Source organism: Trachypithecus francoisi, unplaced genomic scaffold, assembly GCF_009764315.1.
Source record: "Trachypithecus francoisi isolate TF-2019V2 unplaced genomic scaffold, Tfra_2.0 Lachesis_group9, whole genome shotgun sequence".
Lineage (NCBI taxonomy): Eukaryota > Metazoa > Chordata > Mammalia > Primates > Cercopithecidae > Trachypithecus > Trachypithecus francoisi.
Window position 1 is genome coordinate 55,214,079 of NW_022681474.1, and position 22,046 is coordinate 55,236,124.

The window sequence follows — 22,046 nt, forward strand, 5'->3', positions numbered from 1 at the left end:
TGCAAAAATGAATATCATAAAACACAAAAGGCCATATGTTGTATGATTCCACCTTTGCCACATTTGTTTTTCTAAAGTAAATAGGCCGGGCGCGATGGCTCATGCCTGTAATCCCAGCACGTTGGGAACCGGAGGCGGGCGAATCACGAGGTCGGAAGATGGAGACCATCCTAACACGGTGAAACTCCTTCTCTACTAAAAACACAAAAAATTAGCCGGGCGCGGTGGCGCGCGCGTGTAGTCCCTGCTACTCAGGAGGCTGAGGCAGAATTGCTTGAACCCGGGAGGCGGAGATTGCAGTGAGCCGAGATCTCGCCACTACACTGTCTGGGAGACAGAGCAACACTGGGTCTCAAAAAAAAAAAAGAAAAGAAAAGAAAAGAAAAAAATACATTGAGTAAATACATAAACGTCAGAACCCAGCTTCTTTATTTCTTTTCTTTTTTCTTTGAGACAGGGTCTGACTCTGTCACCCAGGCTGGAGTGTAGTGGTGCAATCTCGGCTCGCTGCAGCTTCTGCCTCCTGGGTTCAAGCGATTCTCCTGCCTCAACCTGCTGAGTAGCTGGGATTACTGACGTGCACCATGATGCCTGGTTTAAAATTTTTTTTCTGTAGAGACAGGGTCTTGCTGTGTTACCCAGACTGGCCTCGAACTCCTTGGCACAAGCGATCCTCCCACCTCACCCAGGATTACAAGCATAAGCCACCACGTCCAGTTTACAGCCCAGATTATAACCCACATTATTTACTTGTGACCAGATGTTAAAATAGCACTTCTTTCTGCATCAGTTTTGACAGAGGTCCTCCATACATGTGGATTTGCCAACAGCTTCCCCACATTCCTCAGCAAAGGAGATGTTCATAGCAGGGTTTTATGGATCTCACCCAAGAGTGACTCCTACAAGGGGCAAGGCAACCTCATTAGAAAACAACAGGAGACACAGATTCTGATGCAGAAGCTAAGATAACAGCCATAGGCTGTGAGTGGAAGGAGAGCTGTGGAGAGAGAGGCCCACAAAAGTCCCATGAAAAGTCAGCCTAGAACATGACCTCAGGCAGAAGGAGCCCTTAACTCTCCTGTCCCCCATTGCCTCTCAATTCAGATGCAGCCCCTGGAATGAGACTTTGTATAACTCAAAATGTAACTCAGACCACTTTTTTAAACTATCCGAAGGTGACCAAGAAAGCTTAGGGACCTGTCTGGATTGCTCAACTGGCCCACATAGCATGTTTGAACAGATAGGGGACAGGGGAAAATAAAGCTTTTTATCAGTTGCCCACTGATTGTTCAACAGATGACTGTTTGCTCATTTCTGATCTGTCGCGTACACACAGCTGACTCCAAGCCCCAGGAGAGCAGAGTTCTCTCCTGAGATCTCCCTGCTTCACTGCTGTATCCCCAGGTCCAGAGCACTGCCTGACCCAGGTGCTCAGTATAGACCTGTTGAGTGAACAGATGTTTTCTAACACAGAAACAATCAAAAGAGAATCGATGTTGTCATTGTTTTAAGCCACTAAGTTTTGGGTGGTCTGTGTGTAGCAAGAGATAACTGATACTGGGGCCTTGCACCCAGGCCACGCTCTATCTGCAAGGCAGAGCCTCTGGCCTTTAATTCCCCTCAGGCTGCATGTGGTCTTGGGGGCACTTTCTTCAGGCTGTCTTGTTCTAAGCTGCTTTGACCTCAAGCAAACACAGAGGAATGTGGGGGACACATCACAGAAGATACTTCCTGATGAAGAGGAAGGAGGGATAAACAGGAACACTGTAAAGGGATCTAATTCCAGCTTGAAGACATACATTTTTTTCATCATTCGCCAGACAGCAGGACACGGGCAGCAGAATGCAGACATCAGAGACAGTAAGAGTGGCAGTGTTCCCCCAAGTAAGGGATGCACAATGACCTATTATAGAGCTTAGGAAAAATAGAACTTTTATTCATATTTATTTTGTTTTGTTTTGTTTGGGTTTGGGTTTTTTTGTTGGTTGCTTGTGTTTTGAGATGGAGTCTCACTCTGTCGCCCAGGCTGGCGTGCACTGATGTGATCTTGGCTCACTGCAACCGCCGCCTCCCAAGTTCAAGTGATTCTCCCGCCTCAGCCTCCCGAGTAGCTGGGACTATAGGTGCCTGCCAGCATGCCCGGCTAATTTTGTATTTTTAGTGGAGATGGGGTTTCACTATGTTGGCCAGGCTGGTCTTGATCTCCTGACCTCAAATGATCCATCTGCCTCGGCCTCCCAAAGTGCTGGGATTATACGCATGAGCCACTGTGCCTGGCCATTCATGTGTATTTTTGTCTCTCTTTTAAAATGTTTTATATTCTTTATAATGTGTATTAAATCAATGCATACACAAGTTATAAATTAAAAGTACACACATATTCAAGTGTTTGCTCAAAAATCTTTTTACTGATAGGCATGGCTACACAATCATAGACCAGAGGAGAATGACGCCTGGCCTGGGAGCCCTGTGCCTACTAGAAGCACATTAGATTATCCATTGACTGACAGAACAGGTCTTTTTTGGGTCCTTCTTCTCCACCACAAAATACTTGCAGTCCTCCTTCTTGAAGATTCTCTGGCAGTTGTTTTTGTCATAACCCACAGGTGTAGAAACACTGTCATTGAGACAAAACAGGGGCCTGTTAGAAGAGAAAGGACCCCCAGCACCCCCTCCCCAGTGCCAGCTCTGTTCAGGAAGTCACCCATGCTCCAACTTAAGGGCACCCTTTGGCTGGCAGCCCCAGAGTGTGGCCTCCAGGAACCTGGACCACTTTGTACCATAGAGTCACACAGCCTACCCCTACATTCCATCCTGCAGGCACAGAAGGTCAGCAGTAGGTGCTGACAGGCCCAGGGGCCAGTCTAGCTACTCTGGAAAGTGGCAGCTTGTTCCATGCTGGCTCCTCCCACCCTCCCTGTTCAGGAAGCGGCCAGCATATTGTTGATAGAATGCGGAAAGGAAACAAATCCCAGCCCTGACTTGGAGGCCTGTTGGCAAAGGAGCTCTCTCAAGCAACCGGAGCAATGAGTCACTCCGGGCCAGTGTCATGGAGCCCAGGGAGAAGCTGATGAAAATCAGAGACCACCTCTAATTGAGCTGCAGTTCATACAAATATTTTGAAGAGTTCTGATGAGATGAGATGAGATGAGATGATACTAATGCTAGAATATTTATTATTATTATTATTACTTTAATTTTTTGAGACGAATTTCACTCTGTCACCCAGGATGGAGTGCAGTGGCACAATCTCAGCTCATTTCAACCTCCGTCTCCCAGGTTTAAGTGATTCTCCTGCCTCAGCCTCTTGAGTAGCTGGGATTACAGGAGCGCGCAAACCCCCAGCTAATTTTTATATTTTTAGTGGAGATGGGAGGGGGGGTCTCACCCTGTTGGCCAGGCTGGTCTCGAACTCCTGACCTCAAATGATCCACCCGCCTTGGCCTCCCAAAGTGCTGGGATTAGAGGCATGAGCCACCATGCGCAGCCCAATGCTAGAATATTAAGTGGAAAAATCAGTCCACAAAATTGTGATATAAAATTTGATATCCACTATGTAAAAGAAAAAAAATGTAGAAAAGAGACATAAAGAAATGATGATAGAAGCTGAGGCATGGTGTCACATGCCTGTAATCCCAGCTACTCGGGGGCTAAAGTGAGACGACAGCTTGATCCCAGGAGTTTGAGACCAGCCTGGGCAACATAGTGAGACCCTGTGTCAATTTTTTGATACAAATAAATAAATAAATAATATAGAATATTAATAGTTATTATCTTTACGTAGTCAGGATTATGAGTACGTTTTTCTTCTTTTTTCTCCTGTACTTCCCCATGGTTCTATAATTCATATGTTTTACTTAGAAAATTGGGGGAAATGTCATTTAAAACCTTTCATATTTAAAGGTGATTGCTGGCTGGTAGGAATGTAAAATGGGCAGCTGCTGTGGAAAACAGCTTGGCAGCTCCTCAATAAGTTAAACAAAAAATTACCATATGACCCACAAAGCTACTCCTGGGCATATGTCCCAAAAGAATTGAAAGCAGGGACTCAAACATTATATGCCAATGTTTGTATATTGATAAACATTGTATGCTAATATTCAGAACAACATTTCTTACTTTAGCCAACAGGCAGAAGCAACTCAAGTGTTCAACAAATAAATGGATAAGCAAAATGTGGTATGGCCATGCCATGGAATATTATTCCGGCAGAAACAAGAATGAAGTACTGATACATGCTACAACATGAATGAACCTTGACAACATGCTGAATGAAATAAGCCAGACACGGAAAGACAAACATCGTGTGAATTATATGAAATATCTAGAGTAGGCAAATTCATAGAGATAGAAAGTAGATTTGAGGTTACCATGGGTTTGGGGGATGGGGAATCTGAGTTATTGTTTAATGGATATAGAGTTTCAGGTTGGAGTCATTAAAAAGTACATAGTACTCTGAATGTACTTAATGCCACTGAATTGTACGTTTTAAAATGGTTACACTGACATTTTATGTAGTATATATTTTACCACAATTTAAAAAAACGTTAAAAATAAAGTGGTGCTTTTTGAAGAGATACAATTCTTTTAGTTCGTGGTAGGAAGTGAAATGGTGAATCTCTGCTGCCTGTGTGCAAGTACAAGTTGGTAAGGCAAAGGGCGTATTACTGGATGCTTATTTCGATGCAAACCAGACTTAGCTCTATAGATGAAACTGCAGAGAGAGAGAGGGAAGAGAAACTGTCAACATTGGATATTCAGCTATCCAGAATCAGTGGTTGGATGACCTTGGCCTTTTGTCTCCCACTGCCTTTTCCTCACCCAAGCCAGGGAGCTAGCCCTGGGTCCAAGCAGCGTGGAGCCCAGGACATCTCCCATGCCCTGCCCTGGAGCCTCTGCCTGGGCCCCCAGCCTCAGGCTCCACTGCCACTGAGCACCTTGAGATCTGGGCAGCATCCCACAGAGGGTGCAGTGGGTCCAAAAACTTCTTCCAGAAAAAGCTTAATCAAAGTTTGTATTTTTCCATGGAGGAGAAAAAAGTTCATGAGAAAAACAAACTTGGTAGGGAGTGAGGCATTTCCAGAGAAGAAGGCGTTGATTCATTTCCCCTTTGTGGAGCAGTGTGCCAAATGGAATAGGCAGCATGGCAGGAGAAAAGGAAAGGGCACTTTGAAAACTGACCAGGTGGCCGGGCCGGGTGGCTCAAGCCTGTAATCCCAGCACTTTGGGAGGCCGAGACGGGCGGATCACGAGGTCAGGAGATCGAGACCATCCTGGCTAACACGGTGAAACCCCGTCTCTACTAAAAATACAAAAACCAGCCGGGTGAGGTGGCGGGCGCCTGTAGTCCCAGCTACTCGGGAGGCTGAGGCAGGAGAATGGCGTAAACCTGGGAGGCAGAGCTTGCAGTGAGCGGAGATCTGGCCACTGCACTCCAGCCCGGGCGACAGAGCGAGACTCCGTCTCAACAAAAAAAAAAAAAAAAGAAAACTGACCAGGTGTCAGTTACTGTCCCAGGCTCACATGACACAGAATTGGCACAGAGAAGACCTTAAGTGTTTGTTGGGTTAAAGAATATATAGCAGAATCTCATTTAATTCTTATAGCCACTTGATTATACCTGATTATACTGTGAGGAGACAGAGGCTCAGAGACATTCAGAAACTTACTCAGGGTCACACAGCTAGTATACAAGGGAATGGAGATTCAGACTCAAGTTACTCTGACTCCAATAGTGAGGTTCTTCCCTCTTCACTGCAAGGAGCAGCCTGGCTCTTTTCCACACCAGGCCCATGAGAATCCCAGCCTACAGTGGAGAATCTTAGAATAGGGCAGGGATGCCAAATCTGAGTGACATGGACACTTTAGCCGCCAGGGACCTGCGCTCCTTTGTGAGGGAGGGATCAGTCACCAGTCCTTCACCTGGCTGGGATACAATCACACTCTACCAGAGTGACATTAACATTTGATATAAAGACAATCACAAATCCCTGGAGCCACAAAATCAAGGCTCAGCTGTAATACCCAGTGATCTGGCCAATGCGATGCCCAGGAGCCTGCTCTGAGCAGCCAGCCATCTCTCAGTCCAATATTCCTCTGTTGCATTGGCACCTAGCATGGGGCCTCCTCAGTAAATGTGGCTGGAACTCTCCAGGCACTTCAGGTTCGGTAGGACTCAGGTGTTCCGATCTAAGTTAAGTGCTTGCTTCTCTACTCATGGTGTCCTCATAAGATTCTCGAGGCACCTGTTAAAATTCAGATTCCTTGGCCCCTCACCTAGAGATTCTGATCATCAGTTCTAGGATGGAGCCCAGGAATCTGTATTTCATCAAGCTTCCCAGGTGAGTCTGTGATTAGACAAGTTTGGGAAATGCCCCTTGACACCAATGCTTTTGCCATCAGATCCATTCCTGTTCCTGCAAAACACTACAAGCCAAGGCTACAGGAAGAAGTTAGATGGATTTGGGGGGTTGGGAGTTAGGTAGCTGGTACGGACATAGCTGCTGAGGAAACAGGTAAATTAGGACCGCACTGAGGGTACTCTGTGTTCTGTCCGCTCAAGTTCTAGACTTCTGGTGTCCATAGCAACCCAGCAGAAAACATCTGCATAGCCTTTGGGTTGACGTGAGTTAAACTTGAGCAGTGAAACAGCATAAGTTTTATGGTGCAAGGCACACTACAGATCCTCCCTTTACCCCTCACATCTAATCCCTCTGCCTATGCTCAGAGCCACTGCTGTTTTTGCAAATCTACAAGGCCCAGACTGCAGTGATGACCGGGCCAATCTCTAGAATAGTGTCAGACCATTTAGATATTCTTTCCTGTCTTCAGGAGCCCGACTGGAATAAAGCTACTTATCAAGTTTCAAAAACAACAGAAAAGAAAGCAGACTGAGGTGGAAAACAACCCAAGTGTTCATCAACAGATGAATGGAGATGCAAAATGTGGTCTCTCCATATTACAGAATATGATTCAGCCTTGAACAAGAAGGAAATGTTGACGCATGCTACAACACAGATGAACCACCAAGAAGGAAATGTTGACGCATGCTACAACACAGATGAACCACGAGGATATTGTGCTAAGTGAAATGAGCCGGTCTCAAAAAAGCAATTACTGTATGATCCCACTTATATGAGGGACCTAGAGTAGTCAAAATCATAGAGACAGAAAGTAAAATGGTAGTTGCCAGGGGCTGGGGAGCAGGGGATGGAGAGTGACTGCTTAATGGGTACAGAGCTTCAGTTTCAGAAGATGAACAAGTTCTGGAGGTGGATGGCAGTGATGCCATAACAGTGTGAATGTACTTAATGCTGCTCAAGTATACATTTAAAATTGTCTTGATCTGCTGACCTCGTGATCCGCCTGCCTCGGTCTCCCAAAGTGTTGGGATTACAGGTGTGAGCCACTGCGCCTGGCCCACAATTTTTTAAAAAGAAACAGGACTGAAAGCTAACCCCCCAATACCACAACACCAAGAGTAAGCCCTAACATAAACTATGGACTCAGGTGATAATGATGTGTAATGTAGGTTCATCAATCATAACAAATATACCACTGTGGTGGACGATGTTGATAATGGGGAGGTCGTGCATGTGTGAGGGTGGGAGGCATATGGGAAATTTCTGTACCTCTGCTCGGTTTTGCTGTGAATCTAAAACTACTCTATATAAAGTCTAGAAAAAACTAAAACAAAAACTAAACCCCTGAAGGTTGGAATTTTGCAAGAGGGAGTAGCTGTTCCTCAGAGAACAGCTATATCCCCCTCTTGGCCAGCACTGGCTTGAGACTTACAGGGTGCAACAGAAAATTTCTGTTTCGTAGCAAGAGCATGTCTCACAGTTGTCAGTCTGCCACTTCGAGTTTATCGGGTGTTTGTTTCCTTCGAGATCCGTGCATTCTAAAACAATACACACAACATCATCAGTGCCAGTCATGCAATGAGAACAAGGCCTATCAGGACATTGAGTCCTTCCCCTACTATCTATACCCCTCCCAGAGAGAGAGGAGCTCAATAATTTTAAAGGTATCTAAGAATGGTGCTCCTGTATTCACCCATGGCTAATTCCAGTACTGTTCAGTTCATGCTGCTGATAATGTTTTCTTACAGAAAGCTTACATCCTTCTAAGTTTTATTTCAGAACAGATATTTCAAGAAAAATATAAGGCCCTTTTTTTGAATCAGGTAGCCATGTGAGCCTATGGGTACTTGGGACCATATTTTTTCCTGCTGGATTATCTCTGGATAAGTCTCTTACTTCTACACTTCCCTTTGCTTTGCATTGGTGGTTTTCAACCCTGGGATGTTTCAACCCACATGTGAAACAGCTTGGGTACTTGAAAACCACCCATGTCTCAGCTCTACCCTAGAACAATGAAATCAGTATTTCTGGGTGCAGGACCCAGGCTACTGTGTTCTTAGAAGGCTCCCCAAGTGAGGCCAGGCACAGTGGCTCACGCCTGTAATCCCAACACTTTGGGAGGCCGAGGCAGGTGGATGACCTGGGGTCAGGAGTTCGAGACCAGCCTGGCCAATGTGGCAAAGCCCTGTCTTTACCAAAAATACAAAAATTAGCCAGGCATGGTGGCACACACCTGTAGTCCCAGCTACTTGGGAGGCTGAGGAGGTAGAATCACTGGAATCCAGGAGGAGGAAGTTGCAGTGAGCCAAAATGGTGCCACTGCACTCCAGCCTGGGAGACAGAGCATGACTATCTCAAAAAACAAACAAACGGAAACACAAAGGCTTTCGTCTGCAGACAGGTCCATCTGCCAGGCTGCAATAGCATAATAAACATTGAAAAGCCAAGATTTACCCCTGGTAGAATCTCCTGGAACTCCCTCATTAGGTATGACATAGCATGATGCATTGCATAAAGTCACGAAGGTGGCAAAGATCACGAAGCCGCCCAGGAGAACATTCTGTAATGTGAAGAAAAGTCAGGGTGGAGAATGAATTAATTCAGAGGATAATCCTTGACTGAGTGCTGTGTACCAGGACCTCAGCTGGTTTCTGGTGAGAGGTTATGAGGTGGAGTTCCTAACCTCGGATGACCTAGCGAGGGAACAAGACCTGCACAAGTCACTAGCATGAACTACAGAAAGAGGCAAACAGGAGTCAACAGGCATGGGGCAACAACGATAAGTGTGCTGTTTCATTGCAGAGGAAGTTCAGGAAACCCTTACAAATAAGGCAATTTTTAGCTTCTTTGCAGCATATGTAAGACTTAAAGGACAGAATGAGGAGTTTCATGAGAAGAATGAAACATTAACAAAGATATAGAAGAGAAGCAACACAAATATATAGTTGAAGGCTTATTGTAGTTAACTGGATTAGTTGGAGATATGATGAAAAAATTGGGGCCAGGCTATAAACACAGACTGTGAGGCTAAGAACTTCATTTCCTAGGTCATAATGGCATCTTTTATGACTCCACGAACAAACCAGTTAATCTATACTGAAATTTAGAACAAGGAAAAGTATCTAGTTGACTTTGCCATCTTTTTGAGATGAGCTAAATAAACAAACAAACCTTAACACGGTAATTTCTGGGAACTTTTGAAAGGGAAGATGGTGTTAAATAAAATGTATAGGAGGCCATTGGTGTTTGGACTGAGCTCCTGCACTAGGCCCAACAGACCAAATCAAAATGCAGTCGCCCTTGCTGAAGTTCTCTGTCACTAAGCCAAAATTAAGTTGCTTATCCAACCTTCTAAGAAATTAGGAGAGAGTGAGAAGTAATAGCCAAATGCCCAACAGGCCAGTTTTAGCTGACATGATGAGAAAGTCCCCTCTGCTTTAACTTATAAGCAAAGTCACTCTGAAAAGACCAATTTACTTTTTGTTCTCTGTTTCTGCTTTTTCTGGCTCTTTCTGTCTATAAAGCCAAACTTCTCTGGTCAGCTCTGCAGAACACTCAATCTATTTTATGGAATGAGGTATTGCCTGATTATAGACTTACAAGTAAAAGTTAATTAAGGGCCAGGCATGGTGGCTCATCCCTGTAATCCTAGCACTTTGGGAGGCTGAGGCGGGTGGACTGCCTGAGCTCAGGAGTTTGAAACCACCCTGGGCAACATGAGGAAACCCATTCTCTACTAAAATACTGAAAAATTAGCTGGGCATGGTGGCACGCGCCTGTAATCCCAGGTACTCTGAAGGCTGAGGCGGAAGAATCGCTTAAGCCTGGGAGGCGGAGGTTGCAGTGAGCCAAGATTGTGCCATTGCACTCCAGCTTGGGAGAGACAGTGAGACTCCTTCTCAAAAAAAAAAAAAAAAAGTCAATTAAGATCTTTAAACTAAATGTGTTGTAATTTTGTCTTTTGACAATGGGAATGAAGGCATTTATTCTGCAAGATTCCTGAAATTTATTATGAAATGATGTTACTTGAAGTAGTATGTTACTCATATAAGAATAGAAAGATAGGCAGGGCACAGTGGCTCACTCCTAATCTCAGCAATTTGGGAAGCTAAGGCAAGCAGATTGCCTGAGCTCAGGAGTTCAAGACCAGCTTGGGCAACATGGTGAAACCCCATCTCTACAAAAAATACAAAAATTAGGTGGGCGTGGTGGTGTGCCCCTATAGTCTCTGCTACTTGGGAGGCTGAGGTGGAGAATCGCTTGAACCCAGGAAGGTTGAGGCTGCAGTGAGCCATGATAGCACTACTGCATTCCAGCCTGGGCAACAGAGCGAAACCCTGTCTTTAAAAAAAAAAAAAAAGGCAAACACAGGGATAAAAATAGAAAACCTAGAAAGTTCCAAAGGTAGTTGGATAAGATAAAAAAGAAAAAAAGAAAACCCAGAACGTATAAATATATGTAGAAGTTTATTATAAAATAAACATGTTATTTGAGTTCTGTGGAGAGCGATTATTCAATAAATGGTATTAGAACAAGTGGCGAACTATTTGGGAAAGAAACAAAGTTAATTTCCTACTTGAGTCCCCATTAGTGAAATGAATTCTAAAAGGATTCAAGGGTTAAGTTTTTACAATGAGATCATAAAATAATCACAGCATATATACATAAATACTTATTCTAAGCATAAAAAAATAGATTTGAGAATATAAATGTCATAAGAACATAACTGAAATTAGAAAGATATCAAATTTTCAGAACAATATCATTACATACCAATGGGGGAAGAAAAACATCTTAAACAGAAAAATGGCAAGAGAAATAAAGTGGCATTTCACACACACACACACACACACACAGAAATGATGAATAAACACATGAAAAAGTTCAACTTACTGATAACAAAAGAAATGTAAATATGTAGATGAAATACAAACATAATGGGATGGTGAGAATAATCTTTTAATTTATAATGCCCAGAGGGAAATAGAGACATCTATGGGAGGTGATATGCACAAGAATGACTTACTTTGAACAATTATTATGGAGAACAATTTGCTACTATATATCTACATTCTTAAAACCATTTACAACATTTGGTTTCACCTTTTCATCTCCAAGATGTGATCCTAAAAATGGCACAGACACAGAGACAGACTCCTCCACAAGGATGCTCACTGCAGTGGAAAAATGGAAAGAAACAAAATGCCCAAGAACAGAGCTGGTGGAGAACAGTGACTCAGAAGAACACCTGGCGAGCCAGCAGGGTAGAAGGTGAAGTCACATGAGCAAATGATGACCACACGTCACGACATGAAATGAAGCAGGCTATGAAAACGTGATTCCCGTGATGCGGAGAGAGATGCTCAGAACACACTGAGGGTTTTGTATCAAATAACAAGTCATTTTTGGATAGGAGGATTAAGACAATTTTCTTCTTTGGACTTTTCCTCTTATTTTCTAAATTTTCTACAATAAAATGTATGAGTTTTAGAGCCAGAAAGAAAGAAAGAAATTCTTTAAAAACAACACAACGCTTGATACATTCAGCTCAAGCCAGGACTTGGAGAGGCACTTGTTCTGTTTCATTCTTCTTTTGAGTAACCTTCAGCTCGAAATCAGGGTGGAAACCTAAACTTTTTTCCCCCAAAAAGCCAGCCTTGTTGACAGCATTTTTACTCCTTTCATGCAGAAAGAGGGCTCTTGGGGGACTGGGGATCACTGGAATCTTGTGGATCTTGTTTCACTGAGTCACAAAGCAGGAGAGTCAACAGGGACAAGCAGGGCTGCATCCCAGGACAAGTGACATGTGCAAAATCCCCAAGTCTCCTGCAGCTCTAGAGCAGAGGCACGAGATTGAACCACCAGGGGAGAGTCCAAACATGGTGACAGCAGAGAGCAAATTATTTAATTTTGAGATTACCCACTTGACAGTATCTCAGAAATAGCCTAACACTGACTCTCTCTCTCTCTCTCTCTCTCTCTCTCTCTCTGAAATTCAGTTTTCCTCCCCTGTAAAAAGAGGGGTTCTCCCACTTGGGTAAGCATTAGAGTTACCCAGGGAGCTCATAGGAAACCCACAATCTCAGGGTCAGTGCCTCAGTATCTTTACCTAGTCTCCCAGGTGAGAACCCAGGTACAATGACCAACCCAGTGCTGCTTTAATGTGCATTCCTGGGAGTTTATTTTGTTTTGTTTTGTTTTGTTTTGTTTGTTTTTGAGATGGAATCTTGTTCTGTCGCCCAGAGTAGAGTGCAGTGGCACAATCTTGGCTCACTGCAACCTCTGCCTTCCGAGTTCAAGTGATTCTCCTGCCTTAGCCTCCTGAGTAGCTGAGATTACAGGAGTGTACCACCATGCCCGGCTAGTTTTTGTATTTGTGGTAGAGACAGAGTTTCATCATGTTGGCCAGGCTGGTCTCAAATTCCTGACCTCAAATGATCCACCCGCCTCAGCCTCCCAAAGTGCTGGGATTATGGGCATGAGCCACTGTGCCTGACCAGAGAGCTTGTTAAATAACCTGCAGATTCTGCTTCAGTAGGTCTTCAGACTTACACAGAAACTCCCAGGTGATGCCCACGCTGCTGGTGTGAGGCCCACCCCTGAGTAGAGAGGCTCTAAAGCTTCTTTTCATTCCTGTCTTCTATTCTGCCACCAGCCTTCCCTCCCTTCATGTCTTCCTTTCCTGCATTTAGTAATCCTGAGCTCCTGATGTGTGCAGGCACAGGAGATACACCACGATGCCAGAATGGGCTTGGGTTTTCTAGATGGTGCTGCTAGCCTTAGATCAAGCAGACTGGCAGTGCTCTTAGAAGTTGTGTCTCTTTAGGTACATTACTGTTCCTGGAAAGGTCTTATCCCATGATCAAGAGTTGCAGGTCTGGCCAGGCATAATGTCTCACACCCGCAATCCCAGCACTTTGGGAGGCCAAGGTGGGAGGATCACTTGGGCCCAGGAGTTAGAGACCAGCCTGGGCAACATAGCAAAAACTCATCTCCACTAAAAATAATAATAAATAAATTAATAAATTTAAGTTAATAAAGAGTTGGGGGTCCTCAGGATCTTAGGCAGGCAGCAGTATTGCCAGCTCCACAGCTTGCTAAATTCACTGTGAGGCTGCGTGGAGGATGGGCTGGAGGAGCCAGTCGAGTGGAGATGGGGAGGACCTCCCACCCCACTGTTGTTTTACCATCCCCAGTTCTGTCTCAGGACAGTTTCTGAGAGTTCGTTTGTCTTGCCGAGTGGCCCAGAGGAGGCTCAGGGTCTCCTACTGAGGACCCTCTCCGGCCTCCCTTGGCTCCTCCCACTTGACTGGTTGCTTCTTGCCTCATCTCGCTTGCAGCCCCAAGAGCAGCCCAGTTCATTCCCTGGAGTTAGCAAAGAATGTTTTAAGAAAGATCAAGTTTAAGACAAAAGAAAAGCTTGCAAGGGTTTTTATAAATTTTGAAGCAAAATTCTTTCTTGGCCAGGCATAGTGGTTCACACCTGTAATTCCACCACTTTGGGGGGCTGAGGTGGGCAGATTGCATGAGCCCAGGACTTCAAGACCAGCCTGGGCAGCATAGCAAAATCTTGTCTCTAAAAAAATACAAAAATTAGTTGGGCATGGTGGCGCTCGCCTGTGGTCCCAGCTACTTGGGAAGCTGAGATGGGAGGATCACCTGAGCCCAGGAAGGTCAAGGCTACAGTGAATCATGACCACACCACTGCACTCCAGCCTGGACGACAGAGTGAGATCCTGTCTCAAAAACAAACAAATAAACAAACAAATAAAACCCCCAAAACCCAAGATTCTTCCTTAACACACGATAGTGAAAAGGGCCTAGGAAAATGATTCCCAAACTTGAGTAAGCATTAAAATCACCTGGGCAGCTTTTAAAATTGATGCCCTGTTCTCACTGCAGCCCAATTAAATCAGAGTGTCAGGGTGGAAGATGGGTGTCAGTGTTCTTCAAAATTCCCCCGGGAGTTCCACTGCCCAGCCAAGTTTGGGAGCCCCTGGCAGCGAGAGAGGGATGCCTGGGTTCCTATCTCAGCTCATTCACAGGCTTGCGGTGAGACCCCAGTGGCAGCTCCTTCCCCTCCCCAGGTTCAGTTCCCTCATCTCAAAACCAATGCAGTCATGTAGCTCTGAAACTATTTTTAATTTCAAATTACTCACATGGGACCCAAGAATCAGAGACACCTATGAAATTTAATTGATCCCCAGAATACTGGAAGGAGAAACAACTTATGTCTTAGATAATAGAACTAGTGCTAAACTCATTACAATTTTCGCAAGCTCCCAGACACTCGTACTCTGCACATTGAATTGCAGGTAATAACAGAAGATTCCTAACTAGGTCACATTTACCATTCAATGCTATGCGGTAGAAGCACACATCACAGCATATTAAAATAAGGAATACATATTCTCTTTTGCTTTTCTAGCCTTTATATATAAAACCAGTTACCTACCATTGTGACAAGCAGGACTCCTTATAGACAGGTACATACAGGAAAAGTTGCATCCAACTTTTATACTGGAGAGGGCAACTACGCTTTCGACATCATTGGGAATAACAAGGTGAGAACACATTGAGTGTTTACAGAGGGTTGACTAGCAAAAGGAAAGTATGGTTTCAGATGATTTATGAGTTATTAATCAATCAGATCTCCACCCAAGTTATGTGTTTACCTTGTCCCCACCCCGATCTGCATTTGCTCCTGACCTGAAAGAGCAGAGGAGGAGAGAACTCCTCTTTGCTGAGCCTTCGCCCTATACTGGTGGATTGCTAGCACATGACTTGTCCTTATTTGATTTTACACACAAAGAAACAGAGCCTCAGGGATGCCAGTCACAACAGCCAGGTGGTGAAGGTGGGTTTTGTGAAGGCATAAGAATAGCCCACAAGTCAGTTCACCAGACCCATTAGGCCTGGGTCTATGGCCCAGATGACACTGCCCTTAGGGTCTGGCATGAGAACAGAAATGGGTCAAGCCATCCTGCAGGGCACAGGAGAGCAAGAACTACATACAGCTTGAGTTACCCTGACAAGTTCAATCGCAGGACCTTTCTAGAGCCCTTCTTGAATCTGTAGTCTACTCCCTGCTGCGTCAAGCAAGCCTTCCTTCTCTTTGTTCCACAGTGGTCTCCTCCCAAACAACCACGCCTGCCCTCGTCATAGCCAGGATGGTCTTTGGGGAATGGCAACAAGCAGAACCTCCTAGGGTGCTGCAGGGACTTACTACTTTATCTGTTTGCTCTGGCCACCACAACAAAACACTGCAACTGGGTGGCTTTGACGAAATAAATTTATTTGCTCACAGCTCTGGAAACTAGAACTGTGAGGTCAAGCCACTGGGGAAAGCTTGTTTTCCTCTGAGCCCTCTCTCCTTGATTTGCAGATGGCCACGCTCTTGCTGCCTCTTACATGGCATGCATCCCTGGTGTCTCTCTCTGTGTCCAAATTTCCTCTCCTTATAAGGACACTAGCCATATTGGATTAGGGTCCACTATAACTTACATTTTACTTGAGCCACCTCTTTAAAGGCCGTGTCTCCATTGCAGTCACATTCTGGGATATTGGGGGTTAGGGCTTAAACCAATGAATTTTGGGGGGATACAATTGAGTTCATAAGACAATTTTATCACAAGAAGTCCCCTCACACCTTGCCACAGCTTGCTACAGTTCCTAAAATTTAACACCGAGATCCCTCTGCCCACAGATGAGAGTTCACGCTCCTGACCAGAGGGTCCTTGAGGCTCTTCTGAGCTGGTCACAGTGGCCCTTTCCAGCACCATCCTCTACCCTCCCTAAAATCAGCCTCACCACCCCTAACACAGCTTGGGGTCACTCTCCTGCTCCCTAGAAGAGCTGTAGTGCTGCCTGGCTGCCTCCTCACTCACCAAGCGTGCCACACACTTCTGCCTTCACCTGCATAAATTAAGTGTTCATTGACTAAATTCCAGGAAACTGGGGCACATTCATCATGCACTGTAGCCCCTTGGTTACTTTTAAAACTCGAAGTCTGAAGAACTTCCTGTAGTGTGAAGTGGAAAGTTCTGCCTCACATTGAGAGCAACTAGGACTTGCTGCCCTCACCTCCTTGCCTCCAGGGCACAGGCGCTAACCTTGGCTCCAAAACACTCTTATCTCAACAAGTCCTCTTCAGAGAGGGTTCAAGGACACTGGCATCACACAGAATCTCCCTAGGAATGGTGGTGTGGAGGGTTCTGGCTCTTAGGGCAAGGGTTTCTGGAGTCCAGTGTGCAGTGTCAATGCACGGGGGCCATGACTGTGACTGGTAGCAAGGTGGTCTTGCTGGAGCAGTGTGGTTTCAGTGCTCTACCTGACCTTATGCCAAGAAAGCCTGTGTCTCTGGCCTTTAGTAGAGGCTTGAATTATCTAATAAATCTCTTTCCACCTCAAATGACATAGAGCAAGTTCTACTGTTTGCAATTAAGAACTTTGTGACCAAGATGGTGACTGTGACCTATTGCTGTCAGTGTCCCTTCCAGTGACCGGCAGGGTGCCTGGCACAGAGCAGCTGCCCAGAACAGGATTTCACCTGGGTTATCTCAGGTATTCCCAAGTAAAAAGTATCCTGGCAAGACCAACCCACACTGCTGCTGAAATGAGCTCATCTACTCCAACCCCAGGGGTTGAGAAAGGGATGCTCAGAGCAGGTGTGGAAGAAGGCAAATGAAATGAGCAGCGCTCTCTGGGTGTGTGACAGCCAGCTCTGTCCAAACCTGCTTGATTAGTTTTCAGTGTTGATCCTACCTCAACTGTCATCCTTAGAGATGGAACCGGCTTATTTTTCTTTTAATTATTTATTTTTCTTTTTATTTATTTTAATTTTTTTAAAAGACAGTCTTGCTCTGCTGCCCAGGCTGGAGTGCAGTGGCACCATGATAGCTCATTGTTACCTCCAATTCCTAGACTCAAGTGATCCTAAGTAGGTGGGACTATGGGTGTGTGCCACCACACCCAGCTAATTTTTAGATTTTTTGTAGAGACAGGGTCTTGCTATGCTGCCCAGCCTGGCCTTGAACTCCTGGGCTCAAGTGATCCTCCTGCCTCCCAAAGTGTTGCGATTACAGGCATAAACCACCATGCCCAGGCTGATTATTATTTTAATGGCCACATTTTATTCCATGGAATGATTTGGGCCATCATTTATTTGGTCAGGTTCCTCTTGTTGAACACTCAGGTTGTTTCTGACTTTTTTTTTCTATAATTAGAAATACTGTTGAAATCCAGGTCCTTCAGATGAAAATTTCTCACACTTACACTAATTTCTTTAAGATAAATGCATAGAGGCCAGGCAAGGTGGCTCACGCCTGTAATCCCAGCTACTTGGGAGGCTGAGGCAGGAGAATCACCTGAACCTGGGAGACGAAGGTTGCTATAGGCCGAGATCACGCCATTGCACTCCAGCCTGGGCAACAAGAGTGAAACTCCATCTCAAAAAAAAAAAAAAAAAAAAAAAAGAAATTAATAGAGGTAGAATTTCTGGGTAAAAGAAAATTATAATTCTCTTAGATTATCACCTATTACTCTGATAGGTTTGAAATATTTTGTCTTAAATTATTTTTCTTTGCTAATTGGCAAGATTATACTTTTTTTTTTTCTTTTTTGAGACAGAGTCTCACTCTGTCTCCCAGGCTGGAGTGCAGTGGCTCAATTTCGGCTCAGTGCAAGATCCGCCTCCCGGGTTCATGCCATTCTCCTGCCTCAGACTCCCGAGTAGCTGGGACTACAGGCGCCCACCACCATGCCCGGCTAATTTTTTGTATTTTTAGTAGAGATGAGGTTTCACTGTGTTAGCCAGGATGGTCTCGATCTTCTGACCTCGTGATCCGCCCGCCTCAGCCTCCCAAAGTGCTGGGATTACAGGCGTGAGCTATTGCGCCCAGCCTAGACCTTTTTCTGTATATGTATTGACCAGTTGTTTTTCTTCTTTTGTGAATACCCTGTTCACTCATGTCCTTTAGCTATTTTTCTGTTTGGGGTGTTTATATTTTTCTCCTGGATTAGTTAAAGCTCCTAATATATTAAAAATATTAATCTTCAAGTGTCACATGTGTTAAATATTTCCCTGATTTTTTTCATGGTCAGCACATCCATTCTGGAGTTAAAACTAAGGAATCAGAAATTTTCACTTACATTTTTATCTCTCAAATGATATGTTTTGACATGTAGAGATTTTAAACTTTAACTCTGACTACAGCCACACTATCCCCACCTGTGGGTCAGCCCTACAAGCCCCAGAGAACACCTCAAGATCCATGGAGTCACACAGCCCTTGGGCTGATGCTGTCGCAGGGGCTGCCATTCATTCCCGGGCTTTTTTGTTTTGTTTTGTTTTTCTGAGACAGGGTCTTGCTCTGTAGCCCAGATGGAGCACAGTGGTGCCATCTCAGCTCACTGCAACCTCTGCCTCCGGGGCACAAGTGATTCTTGTGCTTCAGCCTCCCCAGTAGCTGGGGCTACAGGCATGCACCACCATGCCTGGCTATTTTTGCATTTTTAGTAGAGATGGGGTTTCACCATTGCCCAGGTTGGTTTCGAACTCCTGACCTCAAGTGATCTGCCTGCCTTGGCCTCCCAAAGTGCTGAGATTACAGGCATGGGCTACCGTGCCCCGCCATCATTCCCAGTGTTAAAAGAACGTTAGACAAATTAAATTTAACAGAGTTTGATTGTGCAAAGAACCCTTTGTGTGAATCAGGCAGCCCCCAGGAAAAAATAGGTTCAGAGATACTCCCGCGCTGTCTCATAGTTGAAGATTTATGGACAGAAAAAGGAAAATGATGTACAGAAAGTGGAAGTGAGGTACAGAAACAGATGGCTTGGTGACGGCGTGGTGATTGTCTTATTTGAGCCCACTTTGAACAGCTGGCTGCCTGTGAGTGGTTGAAGTCTGGCTGCTGTGATTGACTGAGACTCAGCTACTTGGTACGAAAGTAGGTGACAGCCTATTTATGTCTAGTTAGCTTACAGTTCACCATGTACAGATAAAACTTTAGGGTGAATTTAAAATATGTGAGGAGAAGGCTTTAGGCTAAACTTGATTTAACACCAGGATTGGTGGGGGTTCCCCTCACCAGTCTTCAAGCCGATGACTTGTCTCCCATCCACTCCCTCTCCCATCCTGCTCTAGAGCCTTTCCAAACCATGATCTCTTCTCTTAAACCTCTCACCCAACTGCCTACTTCATACCCAGAACATAATCTTACTTCGTATCTCACAGAGACCACAGGTGAAACTGCACCCCCACCCCCACCCTGCACATTGCCCTCCACCGGCTCCTGTTCGTTCCACTTTCCCTCTGGGTGTCTTCCTTACCCCAAACACGCAATGTGGATCCCATTCCCCTCCCCGTTGGCCCCATTCCTTCTCAGGGACCCCCTCCATAAAAGCCAGCCTCCCCGTGACAAGCAGGCATGAAGGGACAGATGGAAAAGTGTTCAGTGTGCGAGTACTGCCCAATTCCCAGCCTGGCAAAAGCCAACCTCCCTGAGGGTCCACTTACACCCTGGCAGTTTTACTTTGTAGAGCCCGATCTTTGTAATACCCTGTGGCAGGACCCGTTTCTGTATTCGTCAGGATTCTGTTCTGTTGGAAACTGAACTAAAATGAGCATGGGCAAGAAAAGATGTTTTCAGCTCAAGTGTTAAGTCCAGAGGTGGACCAGCTTCTGGACTGAGGGGCTCAGTCTAGGACAGGCATTATGAGAGTTTTCACTCTGCAGAAACCAGAAAGATGGACTCTGCCCCCACCCGTGGATTCATTTCTTCATAATCTCTTGCTTCAGAAATATAATAAGACAAATTCTCCACGCCAAAGGATGCAGTAGAGGGTCTTTTTACAGCAACAGAAATGCTGTAGGGTGAAATGAACCCCCTACATGGGGTGAGGGTGACGATAGGATAGAGATCCTGGAGATCCAGGCAAAGAACTGAGCTGGAAAAGGAAGCCACTAATAGAATAGCGAGAAAGAACACTGTAAATGCTGTAAGCCATGGCTACTCTGGATAAGGTGTCACAAGAGTGCACTGGAATGCATTGAGGCTGACAAGCCAGGGACCAGGATGACTGCCTGTGAATAATCTTTCTTGTTTTCTGTAAGGAACTTGGAAAGCTTATCCAGAGAGGTGTGAAAACAGCAGAGAAAACACTGAGACAAAGAAACGGGACGAAAGCAAACATGTTTGGGATTAGCCACTGAGAAACCTAAGAAACAAAACCAAGTTTTGTCCCAGAGAAAAGGAAGACTTGGGCATCCCCTTGGAGGTCTGGAAGCTTCTTGTTTGTCAAGTGAATTAAAGGGTATTTGGTCAAGGAGCGTGTGTTTACAGCTTAGAGCAACTATGCACAGAACCCAGGAACTATCTGCCTCCCACACTTTCAATGGGTTGTCCCAGAGACCACTCCCTTTTGTGAAGCTGATGTTTGTCTTGTGTTGAATGTAACACGGTCACAAGAAGGCTCGGGTGACAGGGAGCTTGTATTTTCTTTCTGGATGTGGTATTCAAAGTGTTGAACAACAAGTATGGCTCAACCACTGACCCTTCAGTTCAGCTGCCAGCAGTCAGTCTGGGGCACCCTACTGTGCCAGGTTCTACTCCTTCTATTTCTGAATGATGTTGAGGTCTGGAGGGGCCAGGAGATCCAACATACTGAGTGGGGGCACTCAGAAGTCTTGGGCAGCAGCCACGTACCCACCAGTATATCTGAACTGATCTATACCAGCATCACAGGCCCTCATTCTCCTCATAGAGCACATGCAAAATAAATGCAGTCACTGAATCAGAGAGAAGAACGCCAGCCAGCAATCTTCTGTCCTTACCATGAGCAGTGCCTTCCAGAACCACCCCAGGGTGGAGGGCTGAGAAGTGGGAGGGGAGCCAGAGCCTCTCATGTCCACACATGCATTACCTCAGGGATTTCACGGCAACACAACAAAACAGGCCTTCTCACCCCCACTTTGCCAGTGGGGCATTGAAGTTTTCGGATAGAAACAACTATTCAGGGTTTTCAGATAGTGAGAAAGAGCGAGAATTTAAACCCAGGCCTGAGATGTAGCAGGGACCCCTTTTTAGGAGCCTGTGCCACTACCCCCAGCTCCACCACCAAGCATGAAAATAAAGGAAAATCTTGAGTGCCTTCAAGGGAAATTTCAGGCATCCAGCTAGCCCTGAGAAGTAAGTAACTTGTTAGGCAGGAAGGTAACAGTAGCCCAAAACAATAGCCAAGGAAGCTAGAGTACAGAGATGTTTAGTTTCCCTTTAGAAACTAAAGATAACAAACATCTTAACACATGTCCTTGAGTTTGTCATTCAGAAACCTGGACCTCCACCTGGACCCGCACCAAATGGATCTGCTGGCCTGCAGACCTCAGATAGTGGGAGCTGAGGACTGCACTCGACCACCTTCCTTCATTCTAAATTTCTTCCGGAGGGACCTGAAAGCCACGCCCATGAGCTAAAGCTAATACTCTTTTCTGTTAACCCCAAATTTTCAGACGAGGTGTCGCCTCCTGAACCAACTACAAATCAAAGAATCTCTGAATCCACCTATGACCTATAAGCCCCTGCTTCAAGATATCTCACCTTTTTTGGGTCAAATCAATGTGTACCCTCCTTGTAGATTTACAATTTCGTCTAACTTGTGTGCTTTCCTGAAAATTTACCCCTG

At 45.2% G+C, this 22,046-nt stretch overlaps 1 protein-coding gene across 1 annotated transcript; it reads right to left on the reverse strand.

Annotated features, from left to right (window-relative positions):
• Positions 1–2,380: 2,380 nt before the first annotated feature.
• MSMB (microseminoprotein beta) lies at positions 2,381–14,927 on the reverse strand. The gene is made up of 4 exons (XM_033208559.1): positions 14,818–14,927; positions 8,817–8,922; positions 7,795–7,900; positions 2,381–2,617 (listed from the first exon to the last, which is right to left on the reverse strand). Exons 1-4 carry the CDS (start codon positions 14,818–14,820, stop codon positions 2,488–2,490), a joined length of 345 nt encoding a protein of 114 aa, XP_033064450.1. The 5' UTR covers positions 14,821–14,927; the 3' UTR covers positions 2,381–2,487.
• Positions 14,928–22,046: the final 7,119 nt, after the last annotated feature.